At 39.7% G+C, this 16,956-nt stretch overlaps 1 protein-coding gene across 1 annotated transcript in view; it reads right to left on the bottom strand.

The window, feature by feature from the left end:
- Positions 1 to 8,001: 8,001 nt before the first annotated feature.
- The window catches only part of LOC102262069 (zinc finger protein 14-like), a 48,852-nt gene continuing 39,897 nt past the window's right edge, over positions 8,002 to 16,956 (bottom strand). The window contains 2 exon segments of the mRNA XM_014533308.1: positions 8,002 to 8,407; positions 8,409 to 9,726. Coding sequence (XP_014388794.1) covers positions 8,234 to 8,407; positions 8,409 to 9,726 — 1,492 coding nt within the window. The 3' untranslated portion in view covers positions 8,002 to 8,233.

Here is a 16,956-nt window from a genome sequence, read left to right on the forward strand (position 1 = left end):
CATTTCAGAGTGGTTTGAGCAAGCTTTTTGCCCCTTTGGCTGGGAGTGGATTTTGTGTCTGCCAGGTGAGCACTCTTGTCTTTTAATGTATCCAAGCTCTGGTGGTACAGCCATCTCTCTCTAATGGCCAAGTTGCTTTTTCATTGACCATCTCTCTCTCCCCCTTCTTTACTATCTCTCCCTTCCTCCTTACATGTTACACCATTCTGTCTTCTCCCACCATTTCCGAGTGAGTACTTCAGATTCCTGTGTACCTGTCACCACTACCCTTTCTATAAAAATAGGAGCAGGTCAGTCATCAACAGGAAGGTCTCTGTAAAAGGAGGTACAGTTTTCTAAGTAAGCCAGTAGGCCAGCGGCTCTCAACCTGTGGGTCGCAACCATCGGAAAACACATATAGCATATCAGATATTTACATTATGATTCCTAACAGTAGCAAAATTACTGGTATGAAGTAGCAACGAAAATAATTTTATGGTTGGGGGTCACCACATGAGGAACTGTATTAAAGGGTCACGGCATTAGGAAGGTTGAGAACCACTGCAGTAGGCCATCCTATGAGGGTTGTACCCTAGAGTCATTAGAGATGTACTAGTTCCATTAAGTACTTTTTTCAAGACCTCAGTGTTGTTTTTAAATTTTGGTAAATGAGTTGATATCAATAATACCTACTGTGTCTTGGTGCCTCCTTGCATTTTCACTTCAGTGCATGACAGGATTAGTAATTTTTATATATGAGTTTCTACCATGGTCTGATCATAGCAATTAGCTAAGCAGAGGGCATGAGGGATCCTACAAAGTCTATTTGACACCTACTGTAGGGACCCCTCCACGGCCTGGAATACATCGACTATATTATTAATGGTGTGGTATTTTCATATCAGGTTCATTGATCAGTCACCACGTTAGCCATAGCAGAGGAGGAAAGTCCCTCAAATTTTACCTAGACCTCTGGTTAGAGGTCCATAGTTTCATATTTCAAGACACCACAGGGCCACAGTTGATACTATCAGGTCTGAGGTGTTGGTATGTGTCTCAGAAATTCAAGTCAATTTATTGTCATGGCCAATAAAATGAGCCTTTGCAGGTTGAGGTTGAATATGTGCAGATTAAAGAGTGACCTTGATTTGTATTAGGGAATTATGGGGCAAGAGATCTTCCCAGAGTTCTTTATGCCAATGGGACAACCTTAGAGAAGGAGTTGCTATTGAGATAGGAAGATCATTGTCCTGGCCAAAAGATCAGTAACATGAGCACAACAATTAAATTCTTCACCAGGGAATTGGCTAGTGCTGACACAATTGCCTAGAATTTGACTGACTAATCTGATTCTTCTATCCAGTCTTTGATCAGGGATGACCTGTTCGAACTAGGGACAGAATGCATCATGTCTGCAGTGGGCTCCATCACATTTGGTTACAACATTCTGTCTATAAAAGTATTAAGTCCCTGGTCATTCATGTGTTCCCAAGTGACTCCCAATGTGTTTACAAAGACGACCTCTTCTATAGAATGGACTGCATTAATCACAGAAGAAAACACACTTCCTCTTGTAGATGACTTATACCAGAGAAATCATTTTTGTCTCCGTTCTGTAACATCTGTTCAAAGAGAAGGCATTAGCTTAGAAAGCCTGAGGGGACCTGTATTCATGATCCAAGACAAAACAGGAAGCTGGCTGTGGAGGATCACCAACTCAGGCCCTGGGAGGACCTCCATTTAAAAAGGATTCTGTACGTTTCAGCAGGGGATGCTCGGTGTCCATCACTAGCTGAGAATAGTTTCTGATAAAGAATGTCTTAGGCCAGTGGTTCTCAAGCTTGGCTGCACATTAGAATCACCTGGGAATCTTTTTAAAATCCTGATTTCTGGGCCTCATCCTCTGGAAATTCTGTTTCTTTGTTATGGGGTGGGGCCACAACATTAGTAACAAAGAAACAGAATTTCCGGAGGATGAGGCCCAGAAATCAGGATTTTAAAAAGATTCCCAGGTGATTCTAATGTGCAGCCAAGCTTGAGAACCACTGCCTTAGGCAATGTCCACCATAGGTGATTTAGAGACTTTTCGATGCAGAAAAGGCTAATAAAGCATTTTATGGGTCAACAGGTATGGGGAATAGATAATAACTGAGTGACTTATTTTGACAAATTCTTAAACCATTTGTTTCCTCATTCAAAGTCAGTCAATTCCCAGCCGAACCGGTTTGGCTCAGTGGATAGAGCGTTGGCCTGCGGACTCAAGGGTCCCGGGTTCGATTCCGGTCAAGGGCATGTACCTTGGTTGCGGGCGCATCCCCACTGGGGGGTGTGCAGGAGGCAGCTGGTTGATGTTTCTCTCTCATCGATGTTTCTAGCTCTCTGTCCCTCTCCCTTCTTCTCTGTAAAAAATCAATAAAATATATTTTTAATAAAAAAAAAAAGTCAGTCAATTATCAAATGTTATGTGAATAAGCAATCAAGCAGATCTGATAAAGAGACTACAGCTGCGATTGTTGTGACCAAGGGGAATGTGTCCATGATACAGATTCTGCATCTGCTTCCGTCACCCTCTCAGCACACAAGGCCTGGTGTTGTCTCGAAGAAATTATACACACTGGGATAAGCATGGATTTCTAAAGATGTTTCTAAGTAAGCAGGCACAGAGTGGGCTTGAGTTAGGTAATAAGAAGCTGAAAATGGTCCAAACATGGCAATAAAATTTTCTAAAAGATGCACATGACTGAGAATATCACCAAGCAGATCCCACTTGGGATTCTCCTTTATGTTTCAGAACCACAGTGTATCCAAAGGTCTAAGGGATCTCATTGAAAATAAAAGTCTGGCCAGTGTGGCTCAGTGGTTGAGCATTGACTTCTGAAACAGAAGGTCACGGTTTGATTCCAGGTCAGGGCACATGCCCAGTTTGCAGGCTCAATCACCAGTGTGCAGCCTGCAAGAGGCAGCCAATCAAGGATTCTCACTTATCATTGACTAGAGGCCCGGTGCACAAAATTCGTGCACTCACGCAGGTCCCTTAGCCTGGCCTGCGCCCTCTCAAAGTCTGGGAGCCCTCAGGGGATGTCCAACTGACAGGGAGTGGGGCTAAGCCATCAGCAGTTGGACATCTTGAGTGCTTCCGCAGAAGTGGGAGAGGCTCCCACCACGGTCGCTGCACTCACTAGCCGTGAGCCCGGCTTCTGACTGATCAGTACTCTCCCTGTGGGAGCACACTGACCATCAGGGGGCAGCTCCTGCATTGAGTGGGATCGGGATGAAACCAGCTCTCCAACATCCTGAGGGGTCCCGGATTGCAAGAGGGCACAGGCAAGGCTGAGGGACCCCACAGGTGCATGATCGGGGCCAGGAAGGGATGCAAGAGGTTGGCCAGCCGGGGAGGAACTGTGGGAGGGCTCCAGGGCATCTGGCCCATCTCGCATAGTCCTGATCAGCCAGACCTCAGCAGCAAGCTAACCTACCGGAGTGTCTGCCCCTGGTGGTCAGTGCACGTCATAGCAAGCGGTTGAGCGGCCTTAGTGTATCATTAGCATATGATGCTTTGATTGGTTGAATGGATGATCAGACAACCAGACACTTAGAGTATTAGGCTTTTATTATTTAGGATGTTTCTATCTCCCTCTCCCTTCCTCTCTGGAATAAAAAAAATATATTTTTTTAAAAGACAGATTCTGGGAGCCTTCTCATCTCACTCTAGAGCAGCGGTTCTTAACCTGTGGGTCGCGACCCCTTTGGGGGTCGAACGACCCTTTCACAGGGGTCGCCTAAGACCATCAGAAAACACATACATAATTATATATTTACAGTAGCAAACTTATAGTTATGAAGTAGCAACGAAAATAATTTTATGGCTGGGGGTCACCACAACATGAGGAACTGTATTAAAGGGTCATGGCATTAGGAAGGTTGAGAACCACTTCTCTAGAGGGTGTTTTTCCAATTAAGATAGGGCTACAAGGAAAACTTGTTTTAGCCAGTGTCCTTTATCCACAGTCATTCGATTCTTCCTAATAAGTATTCCACATTGGGGAAAAGAAATGAACATATAAAATCTAGATACAGGAGATTTTAACATTCTTCTAGCATATAAAACCCAATGTGTCATTCACTTTCTATCATATGTATAGTAAATTAAATACACATGTACATAACATTTTAGTTTGTAAGTTTTCCCAAATTTATAGCAAGTAATGCTGCCATCATAAGATAGAACACAAAAGAACAGTTGTGGTGCCCATTTGAACAAAACCCCTTCAATATGTAATTTTTTAGTAAACACATTTCTTAAGTTTAATTTCTTTGCTCTTTATAAAAAGTTGTAGGCATTACTCGTTTCCCACAAATTCATATGTGCTGGAAGTCTAAGCATGTGAATAAAAACCTGTGAACAGTGAAATGGGCAACAGGGTTTGTGGATCATTTGTAAGCATATTTTGTGCTCATATCTCTAAGGAAATAGTTCCAAATCATAACAATGACCAATAGTCTCTCTCCTTTCTAATGTCACTGACTGGGGATCCTTATAAATTAACTTGCACTTGACTACACTGGTTTTACCTCCTAGAAAACAATTACCACCAATGGTAGAATAAAGTTTACCTCAGCATTCAATACAGAAAAAGGTCTTGCTTCCTTGCATAGCAATCAAATCATCTAACACAAGTCAAAATCTTATTAAAAGTCCTTTTGGGTACCCTGTTACTATTATACCGGATAGTCATTCATAGCTTATGATCATTCTTGTTAGAATTCATTACACTTCCCTTTTTAAATTAAATCTATTTGGTAATATTGGATAACATTACATAAGTCAGGTGTACAACTTTATAATACATCTGTATAACCTATTATGTACTCACCACTAGAAGGCTAGTCTCCTATAATCATATACTTGATACCTTTTACCCTCTTTATACTCCCCCATCTTCCTCCCACTCTGGTAACCACCATTCTGTTATATCTACGCATTTGTTTAGTTTGCTTAGTTTATTCATTTGCTGCTTTTTGTTTTACAATCCTACATAAAAGTGAAATGACACAGTACTTGGCCTTCTGTCCTATTTCACTTAGCATACTCTCAAGATCCATCTATGCTGTCACAGATGTCATTATTTACTCTTTTCATGGCTGAGTAGTATTCCATTTATACATGTTCACATCTTCATTATCATCATCTGTCAAAAGACATTTAGGTTGTTTCCATGTCTTGGCTATTGCGTAGCCAATAATGCTGTAATGAACACAGGGGCACATATATCTTTACAAATAAATGTTTTCAAAATTTTCCAGGAGATACTCAAAAGAGGGATTGCTGGGTCATATGGTATCTAAATTTTTTGAGGAAAATTTTTTTGTTTTCCATAGTAGCTGCACCAATTTACAGTTCCACCAGCAGTTTGCAGAGGTTACCTTTTCCTCACATCCTCTCCAACACGTTATTTCTTGTCTTATTGATAATAGCCATTCTAACTGATGTGAGGACTACATTTCTTTTTGGCTACAGGTGCGGTCCTGTGGATCACACAGAAAGAGGTAATGAGAAAACCATGATTTATGTTTTTTATATTATGAAAAACAAATTAGAGACAAAATTGTACCCATAAAAAAGTAAAAAAGATTTGCCTACAAAATGAAATATATAGATGATGTATTTTTAATTTATACACCAGAAACATATTAACCGAAAGTTATTCCAAAGTATTTAATTTTTTAAAATTTGTCTTAGAAAAAATACACCTGAACTTATGTGACTGAGAAAAATGCAGTTTGAAAATTCACAAATATTTGACAAAAAATGCACGTACTTTAAAAAAATTTTTTTATTCATTAATCACAAAAATTCAAACATAACTGAAAACATACTGAGGGGTTACACCCAGCTTCAAGTAACAGAAAACACCCAGTCTTCCTGACAGGAGGAAGGTGCAGATTCTTACATGGAAGGACTGGGTCAAGGTAACCACTGCACATGCCACAGAGAAACAAGCACCCATATCATTTTTTGACTGCGCCAATGTAGATAGCATGGTGAATCAGGAAAACATACTAACACAATTAACAGCATAAAGCTGTTTCCTATACCAATTAGAGCTTATACGGACATAACCCAGAGAAGGGAGAAATCACAGAATACAAGATGAAAGGCTGAAATAGGTGTAGGGAAAACTACACCTCTAAGAAAATAAAAATCAAACAATTGGTAGTTTAGAAGATACTCTTGATGGGAAGGAAAAAGATTCTAAAATTTTAGCTAGGAAATGGTGTATCATAGCTGGCTATCTGTCTCTCCCCCTGTATGGTGGCTCTCCAATATCTTATGCTGTTTTTGCTTCTGCCTTCCAAGTCTCATGCAAGTGAGGTTACTGGTAAATTCTACTATGGAATCATAGTGGAAATAAATTCTGGAAAATCTAGTTCTTAATGTTACCCATAGAAGGCATATCTCCAACTCTAGAGATTTTGTCCGTTATCACGGGTCTTTTTTTTTTTTTTAACAATTTAAATATATTTTGTTGATTTTTTACAGAGAGGAAAGGAGAGGGATAGAGAGTTAGAAACATCGATGAGAGAGAAACATCGACCAGCTGCCTCCTGCACACCTCCTACTGGGGATGTGCCCGCAACCAAGGTACATGCCCTTGACCGGAATCGAACCCGGGACCTCTCAGTCCGCAGGCCAACGCTCTATCCACTGAGCCAAACCGGTTTGGCTCGGGTCTCTCTTTTTAAATAAAGATGTATTCAACATATGGCAGTCAAGAGAAAAATAAAAAGCAAAGGACAAAATATGGAAAATAATTCACACAATATATTCTTTCACAAACTTTACATAATTGTAACATATTCCTTTGTAAGGAAAATGGAAAAAGGCTCTTATACCCATCATCCCCAAAGAGGGAGTAAGGAAGGAAGAATGCATATAATGGACTATAGATACCCAGGAACTGTCACAAGGTCACTAGGAAAATCCCAAGTTACACCAAACTGCCTTTTTGTTTTGTTTTCAAATTTGTATTTGAAATATACATATATTTATTGTATATATATACATAATTTATATCTACATCTGTATCTAGAGATATAGATAGGGTCTCCCCAAAATCTATAGACTTTGAATGATTATAAAGTCAGTTTTCAATATAGAGTTCATTTTCAAAATGTAAGAGAATCTACAGAAATGAGTACTTTTGTCAATGCCTGTTTTTCAAACTAATGACCGGCACTGCTGATAATGTGAAGCAATGGAATCGCAAACATCAAGAATCATTTTGTTCAGTATTTGTGTGCCCTCAATTTGTGTTGTTGGTTTTGTACTGTAAACATAAAAAAAAGTCTAGTGGATAAATTTTATTTGTTCAAAGCTTAATCTGGTTTTACTCATTATTTCAAATCACTTAAAACTGAAAAGGAGTGAAAATTGAGTTATCAGCTGTTAAATGCCTCCCCGCCCCAAAATGTATACATACTTGAATAATTATAAAAGCAGTGTTTGTACTTCAATTGCATTTTCAAACTTCTAGTAGAACTTCCAGTAGCATTTTAGGATATATTTACTTTATTCAAAGCTTAGTCTGGCTGAAAAGAAACATCAACTGAGCTATCACCTGTTAAAGTATGGATACATGTTTTTGGGACACCCTGTATATTTGATATTGTTGAAATCTAGTTCTCCATTGATATTTTAGAGAAAGTGGAAGGGACAGAGGGACATGGGAGGGGAGGGGAGGGAGAAATAGAAACATCCATATGAGATGTTGACTGGTTGCCCTGTGCATGTGCCCTAACCAGGGCCAGGGATGGAACCCACGACCCTTTGGTGTGTGGGCCAATGGCTCTAACCACTTAAACACACTGGCCAGGGCAACAAGCAATACATTTTTCTGTGAATAACTTGGTTGAGAAAAAGGGACAGAGGGACATGGGAGGGGAGGGAGAAATAGAAACATCCATATGAGATGTTGACTGGTTGCCCTGTGCATGTGCCCTAACCAGGGCCAGGGATGGAACCCACGACCCTTTGGTGTGTGGGCCAATGGCTCTAACCACTTAAACACACTGGCCAGGGCAACAAGCAATACATTTTTCTGTGAATAACTTGGTTGAGAACTGAATTATTCAAGATGGAAGACATTTGAGAACCAAAGTTTGACTGTATATGGTTTCTCTCCACTGTGCACTCACAATCTGTGATTTTCAAAGGGGTATGTTACAAACAAAGGCTTTTCCATATTCCTTACATTCATAGGTTTTTGTCTAGTTTGAGTTTATTCCCATCTGGAGAGAAATTGTGTTCTGTGTAGGTTTTACCACATTGCTTACATTCATAGGGTTTCTCTCCAGTTTGAAATCTTTCGTATCTTTGATACAAACTAAGGCGAGTGAATGCTTTCCCACATTCCTTACATTGATAAGGTGTTATTGCAAGGATGCATTTTCATGTGTCTTTGAAGGGATTTGTGAGAAACGTAGGCTTTACCACAATGTTTACACACATAAGGTTTCTCTCCTGTGTGAGTTCTTTCATGTGTTTGTACAGAACGGTAAGATTTGAAGACCTTTCCACACTCTTTACATTCATAGTGTTTCTCTGCAGTGTGACTTCTTTCATGTATTCGAAGATTACTCAGATACTTGAGTGCTTTACCACATTTTGTACATGCATAGCGCTTCTCTCCAGTGTGAGATATTTCATGTATTCGTAAGGAACTGTAATAGTTGAAGATTTTTCCACATTCCTTACATTCATAGCGTTTGCATCCAGGGTGAGAAATTTGGTGTGTTTGTAAATAACTAAAAGATTTGAAGACTTTTCCACATTCCTTACATTCATAAGGTTCCTCTCCTGTGTGAATCTTTTCATGTGATTTTAAGTAACGGGGAGACCTGAAGGCTTTTCCACAATTCTTACATTCATAGGGTTTCTCAGCACTGTGAGTTTTTTCATGTTTTCGAAGATAACTGATATCGCTGAATGCTTTACTACATTTTTTACACTCATAGGGTTTCTCTCCAGTGTGAGACCTTTCATGTGTTTGCAAGGACCTAGGATATCTGAATGCTTTTCCACATTCCTTACATACATAGGGTTTCTCTCCTGTGTGAGCCCATTTGTGTGGTAGTAAAGAACTGCAAGATCTGAAAGCCTTTCCACATTCCTTACATTCATAGGGCTTTTCTGCAGTGTGCGTTCTTTCATGTATTTGAAGATTACTGAAATATTTGAATGCTTTACTACATATTTTACATTCATGTAGTTTTTCTTTAGTATGACTTCTTTTATGGCTTTGAAAACTTGGATAATTTCTGAGGGCTTTTCCACTGAGTCTACACTGATAAGGCTTCTCTCCAGGGTGCTTTCTCTCACAAATTTGAAATGAAGTTGAAGAACTAAAGGTTTTCCCACATTCCTTACTTTCATAGGTTTTTTCTCCATTGTGAGTTCCTTTATGATTTTCCAAACACTGAAGATAACTGAAGGCTTTCCCACATATGTTACATTTATATGGCTTCTCTTTATATTTCCGATACTCAGAGGGCTTGTGTCCAGCATGACATCTGACGTGCCTATTATGGGATGAATGATGCATGAAGACGTTCCCACATGCATTGTATATGCATGGTTTCAGTCCAGAAAGTGTTTTCTTGTTTAGACTGAGGTTTGGACTAAGGCTGAAGTTTTCTCCACATTGACTACCATTTTCCCCTTCACCGAGTTTTTCTAACATAAGACTTCTGTAAAAAACAAGCAAATTATTAATGATTTTTAGTTACTGAATTTAATATTAGAATATTTGAACATTTTTATGATTTATAGCAAAAACGGAGATTTTCTGCCTTGTGTACACTGTTTGAAATTCAATACACTGAAAGCTCTGGTGACAGCTTCACCCTTGCTATTATCAATACAGTGATATTCAGAGGCAGGTTTAAGATGACATTCAAGTTTGCTGCTGAACTCAACCCCTCCCAATACACCGAATGTACACCTATATTTTGAGCAGCGATTCCTCCTGAGAGACAACTGTGAGTCAACTGAACTACTTCTGCACAACAAGCAAGAGAGAAAGTTGGAAACCACTAGAGCTGAGGGCACAACCCAGAACCAAAGCAACTGGTGAGCATCACTAGATATGTTTCCTCAACATGTGGATAGTGGGTGAGAGAGCCATCCAGGTTTTCTGGCCAACCTGCAGGGTGCTGTAGCATGTCCTCAAGCCACCCTTCCGAGAGCTAGATCCAGCAGAAACAGGAGGGCACCATAGCTTACATACAAGGGGATCCTTCCACTGGGGAAATTGATTCAGCAAGTACAGGAAGGTGCTGCTTTGTACACCCACTTTACTGCATGTACAAGCAGGGCTCCCCCACCAGGAGAGAGTGCAGAGCCAACTAAATGCTGTGATACTTGCCTGCAGGACTACCTTGTCCAGAGAAAGTGCAAAGATAGTGGGGCACTACTGTGTGCTCACATAGGGCTACCCCTCCTGCAGAAAGTGTGAAGCTAGCAAAATGCTGCAGTGCCCACATGCAGGACTGCCCTCCAGCGAAAGTGCAGAGATAGTGGGTGCAGCTGCGCATACACGTGGGACTGCCCTGTCTGAGAGAAGTCAGAGCTAGCAAAACTTGGCAGTATCCACATGCAGGGTTGCCACTTGCAGAGAGTGAGTGGGGTACTGCTGTGCACGTGCAGGGATACCCCACCAAGACTGGGTACAGAATTCATGACAAATGACTGTGTGCATATGCAAGGCTGCTCCACCCAGAGCTAGCAGGGCATTGAGATGCAGGCCTGCATAGTGGCCCTGCCCAAACCCTGCTTTGACAGAGGACAATTAGAGCAACAGGGCACACACGTATGGCTAGCCATGTAGAGTGAGTGGGGCACAGCTGAGTGCACAAGGAGTTGTAATGCCCAGAGAGGGAGCAAAACTAGCAAAGTGGAGCTGTGTGCACACAGCACGCTTACTCAACCTGAAGAGGGGGGAAGCTGGTGGGGAGACACAATCATATAAAGCAGACCCGTCACACCCTGCTGATAACAGACAATAAAGCAAAAGATTAAGCCAAGAGCACAAAAAGAAGCCCCACCAGGATTAGAAGGGAAAGGCAGCATGCACACACAAGGCTGTCCCACCTGGAACCCACTCTTTCAGGCCAGGTGACACCAGGCAGTATATGTACCCACCTCAACTAAAACCGGCAAAAATTATTTGACACACAGTCTACATAGAGACCAATTTTTAAGACTAGGAGAGATAGCTATTATACCCAACTCAGGAACAAACACAGAGAGTCAACTAAAATGTGAAGACAAAAGAATATGGCCCAAATGAAGGAACAACAATAAAATTCCAGAGAAAAGTCCTAATGAAATGGAGATAATTTGCCTAATAAAAAATTCAATGAAATGGTCATAAGGATGCTTAATAAACTTCTGAGTAGAATAGAGGAACTTAGATAGCACTTCAAAAAAGAGACAGAAAAGGTAATAAAGAATCAAGCAGAGTCCTGGCCGGTTTGGCTTGGTGGATAGAGCGTCAGCCTGCAGACTGAAAGGTCCCAGGTTTGATTCCAGTCAAGGGCATGTACCTTGGTTGCGGGCACATCCCCAGTGGAAGGTGTGCAGGAGGCAGCTAATCAATGTTTCTCTCTCATTGATGTTTCTAACTCCCTATCCCTCTTCCTTCCTCTCTGTGAAAAATCAATAAAATATATATTTTTTTAAAAGAACCAAGCAGAGATAAGGAATACAATAACCAAAATGAAGTATACATTACAAGGAATTGACAACAGATTAGTTAATACAGAACAATAGAGTACCAACCTGGAAAACAAAATAGTGGAAATTACCTAATCAAAACAACAAAATTAAAAAATTTTTTAAAAATAAGGATAATATCAAGAGAGTTCTGGGATAACATCAAGAACCCTAATATTTGCATTATAGGTATTTCAGAAGAAGAAGAAAGGGGCAAAAAGAATACTTGTAGAAACAATGGCTAAAAACTTTCCTCACCTAGGAAAGGAAACAGACATTCAGATCCAGGAAACAGAGTTCCAAACAACATGAAGCCAAGAGACCCTAACCAAGACATGTTATAATTAAAACAGTAAGTATCTATATATATAAAAGCCTAAGTGACTATTAAGACCAAAAAACAGGAACGACTGGTTGACCAATCACTATGACATGCACTGACCACCAGGGGGCAGACGCTCAGTGCAGGAGCTGCCCCCTAGTGGTCAGTGCACTCCCACAGCCAACCTCCCGCATCCCTTCCCCCGCCCAGGCCAGCTGGGCAACCTCCCATGGTCCCTCCCCCCGGCCAGTCCCTCCCCCTGGCCAACCTCTCACGGTCCCTCCCCCAAGCTGGCCGGCCCTGATCCGCCCCGGGGCCAGCTGGCCAGCCAACCTCCTGCAGTCCCTCCCCTGTCCCTCCTGCTGGATGGCAGGCCCTGATCAGCCCGGCCCCGATCGGGACTGGATGAGATGGCCCCAATGGGCCCTGATCGCTGGCCAGTCCTAGGGACCTCACCTGTGCATGAATTCATCATACACTGGGCCTCTAGTTAAAGATAAAGATACAATCTTAAAGGGAGCAAGAATGAAATAAGTCATATACAAGTGATAGCCTATAAGGCTATCAGCTGATTTTTAAGAAGCAATTTTACAGGTCAGAAGGAAGTGGCAGGAAATTATTAAAGTGTTGAAAGAAAGAAATCTACAACCTAGAATACTAAGTCCAACAAGGCTATCATTCAGAATTGAGGTAGAGATGAGTTTCCCAGACAAATAAAAACAAAAGAATCACGATTTTGCTTATATGTGGAATCTAATGAACAAAATAAACTAACAAACGTAATAGAAACAGACTCATAGAGACAGACTGACAGCTGTCACAGAGGAGGGGGATTGGGGAGTGAGTGGATGAGTAAATGAAAAAGGTAAAGGGATTAAATTAGAAAAAAAAATATTTATATATCACAGACACGGAAAGGGACATGGGAAGGGCGGATAGAAGAGGGCAATGGGATGATAAACGGAGATAGAAGGAGACCTGACCTAGAGTGGTGAACACATAATACAATATACAGATGATGTATTATAGAATTGTACACTGAAGCCTAAATAATTTTATTTAAAATAAATTCCATTTTAAAAAAAGTAAAAAGGAGTTCATAACCACTAAACCAGCCTTAAAAGAAATGTTAAAAGGTATTCTTTATACAGAAAAAACAAAGGACATAATCCAAGAAATATATAGGAAAGAAAACAATCTCACTAGTAAAGGCAAATAAATAATGATCACAGTAAATCAATCACTTAAAAACTAATATGAAAGTTAAAAGACAACAGTAGCAAAATTAACTATAATAAATAATCAGGAGATACACAAAAAGATAAAACATGACATCAAAAGTATGAAGAGTGGCAGAAAGGAGTAAAAAAGTAGTGCTTTTAGAATGCAGTTGAATTTAAATGCCTATCAGCTTAAAATAGACTGCTTTAAATATAGATGACTATATAAACCTTATGTCAACCATAAGCCAAAAACATGTAAAAAAATGAGAAAGGAATCTAATTAAAACACTAAAGAAAACACGGATTAAAAAACTAAAGACACAGAAGCATAGAACAGTCTGTGGAATCTCAAGAGAGGCAGGGTGGGTGCATGGGTAGGAAGAACTTATATGCATATATGGATAATCCCTGGACACAGTGTGGTGAGGGCCTAGGGTGGGGGATGGGTACGGGCTAGAAGAGATCAATGGGGGGAAAAGGGAGACATCTGTAATACTTTCAATAATAAAAATACATTAAAAAAATTTTAAAGACAGCATAGCAGAATAGACAAAAAGCCGACTACCTGTATGCTACTTACAAGACACTCATTTTATATTGAAAGACACACAGACTGAAAGCGAAGGAATGGAAAAAGATTTTTCATGTAAATTTAAACAAAAAGAAAGCTGGGGTAGCAATATTCAGATCAGACAAAATAGACTTTTTTAAAAAAATATCTTTTTACTGGTTTCAGAAAGGAAGGAAGAGGGAGAGAGAGACAGAAATATCAATGATGAGAGAGAATCATTGATTGGCTGCCTCCTGCCCACCCCCTACTGGGGATCGAGCCTGCAACCTGGGCATGTGCCCTGACTGGGAATCAACCTCCTGGCTCATAGGTTGATGCTCAATTACTGAGCCATACCAGGCGGGCTCTCCCAAACATTTTATTTTTTTTTTTTAAATATCTTTTTATTGATTTCAGAGAGAGGAAGGGAGAAGAGCGATATAGAAACATCATGATGAGAATCACTGATTGGCCGCCTCCTGCACGCCCCCCACTGGGGATGGAGCCAGCAACCCAGGCATGTGCCCTTGACCAGAATCGAACCAGGGACCCCTCAGTCCGCAGGCCAACGTTCTATCCATTGAGCCAAACCAGCTAGGGCTCTCCCAAACATTTTAAAGAAGAATTAGTAATTATCCTCAAACTACCCCCAAAAAACTGAAGAGGAAGGAATGCTTCCAAACTCATTCTATGAAGTCATTATCACTACAATACCAAAACCAGACAGACACTACAAAACAAAGAATTATAGGCCAATATCCCTGGATAAATATAGATGCCAACATTTTCAACAAAATACTAACAAACCAAATTCAACAATACATTAAAAGGATTATATACATTATCAGGTGGGTATTACTCCTGCAATGGAGGTTCACCATGTGTAAAACAACGTGGTTCATCACATCAATAAAACCAAGGGGAAAAAATCATATCATTATCTCAATAGATGAAAAAAAAGCAATTGACAAAATGAGTATCTACTTATGATAAAAATTCTAAACCAAGTGGGTATAGAAAGAACTTACCTCAACTTGGTAAAGGCTAAACATCACAAGTCCACAGCTAACATCATACTCAATGGTGAAAAACTAAAGGCTTTTCCTCTAAGATCAGGAATAAGACAAGGATGCCCGCTCTCACCACTATTATGCAATATAGTATCAGAAGTCCTAAGCCTCAGCAATCAGTCAGACAAGAAAAACAAATAAAAGGCATCCACAATTGAAAAAGAATAAGTAAAATTATCACTATTTGCAGATGATATATGTATAAAACCCTAAAGACTCAACAAAAATAGAAAAAAATAATTAAATAGAACAGCAAAATGCACAGAAATTTGTCACATTCCTATATACTAATAGCAAATCAAATCAGAAGAAGAAGAAATTAAGAAAGCAATCACATTTACAACTAGATAAAAAAAATACCTAGGAATAAATTTAACAAAGGAGGTAAAATAACTGTACTCAAAAAATTATAAGACATTGAAGAAAGAAATGTTAGAGGATACAAATAAATAGAAGCATATACTGTGCTCATGGATCTGAAGGATTATCATTAAAATGACCATACTACCCAAAGCAATCTACAGATTCAATGTAATCCCTATCAAAATACCAATGACATTTTTCTCAGAACTAGATCAAACAATCCAAAAATATATATGGAACCAAAAAAGACCAGGAATATCGAGAAAGAAGCAAACTGAGAAAGCAATCTTGAGAAAGAAGAACAAAGCTGGAATTCTCACACTCCCTGATTTGAAACTACATTACAAGGCTATAGAAATCAAATTGGCATGGTACTGGTGTAAAAACAGGCACATAGATCAATGTAACAGAATAGAGCCCAGAAATAATCTCTAGATTCTATGGTCACCTAATCTATGACAAAGGAGGCAAGACTACAGAATAGATTAAGAACAGTCTCTTTAACAAATGGTGTTGGAAAACTGGATACATGCAAAAAAAAAAAAAAAAGAAAGAAACCAGACCCCTCTCTTAGACCAGATACAAAAATAAAAGTCAATTAAAGACTTAAATTTAAGGCCTGAAATAATAAAACTCCTAGAAGAAAACATAGGTAGTAAATTATTTGACATCAGTCTGAGTAACATCTTTATGGCTATATCCCCTCAAATAAGTGAAACAAACGAAAAGTAAACAAATGGGACTTCCTCAAACTAAAAACCTTCTGCACAGTGAAGAAAACCATCAACAAAATAAACAAAAAACAACCTACTGAATATTCAAAAATAACATACCCAATTAGATTGATATCCAAAACATAAGGGACTCATATAACTCACTAACAAAAAAATCAATTATCTGATTAAAAAATTGGGCAGAGATTGCTTCTCAGCCTTTTGGCTAATATCAAGTATAGAGATCTGCTCTTGTCAGTTTAACATTTGATACAGACTCTATTTGAGTACATATCAAATGGATTTTTAGAACAGGGAGATGGACTAGGAGCTTGCTCTGTCCATGCTATTGCAGTATCTTCAGGAACAGTGCACTCCTTCAGGGACCAAAAAAATAAAAGGGGGGGGGGGAGGACATCTCTACAAAAAAAGACATAGAAATAGCCAACAGACATATGAAAAGATGCTCAACATCACTAATCAACAAGGAAATGCATATCAAAACCACAATGAGATACCATCTCGCACTAGTCAGAATGGCTATTATAAAAAAAATGAACAAATAACATGGCAGTTGGCAAGGATGTAGAGAAAAGAGAACTCTTATGCACTGTTGGTGGGTTTGCAAACTGGTGCATGCAGCCACTATGGAAAACAGTATGGAGAAATTCCACTTCTAGGTATTTATCCAAATGAAACAAAACCACTACTTTGAAAAGGTATATATACACCCCTATAATTTATTGCAGCATTATTTATAATAGCCTAGATAGATTTTATATATGTGTGTGCGCGCGCGCGCGCGCGCACACACACACACACACACACACACACACACACACAGTGGCCAGATTATTATGACCACCTGACATTTGTAGGCAAATTAGCTATAATTTCCCACTGAAGTTGCTAGAGGGCCAGATCATTATAAACGTCTGAATAGCACAACATACCTAAGTATCG

Source organism: Myotis brandtii, unplaced genomic scaffold (genome assembly GCF_000412655.1).
Source record: "Myotis brandtii unplaced genomic scaffold, ASM41265v1 scaffold964, whole genome shotgun sequence".
Lineage (NCBI taxonomy): Eukaryota > Metazoa > Chordata > Mammalia > Chiroptera > Vespertilionidae > Myotis > Myotis brandtii.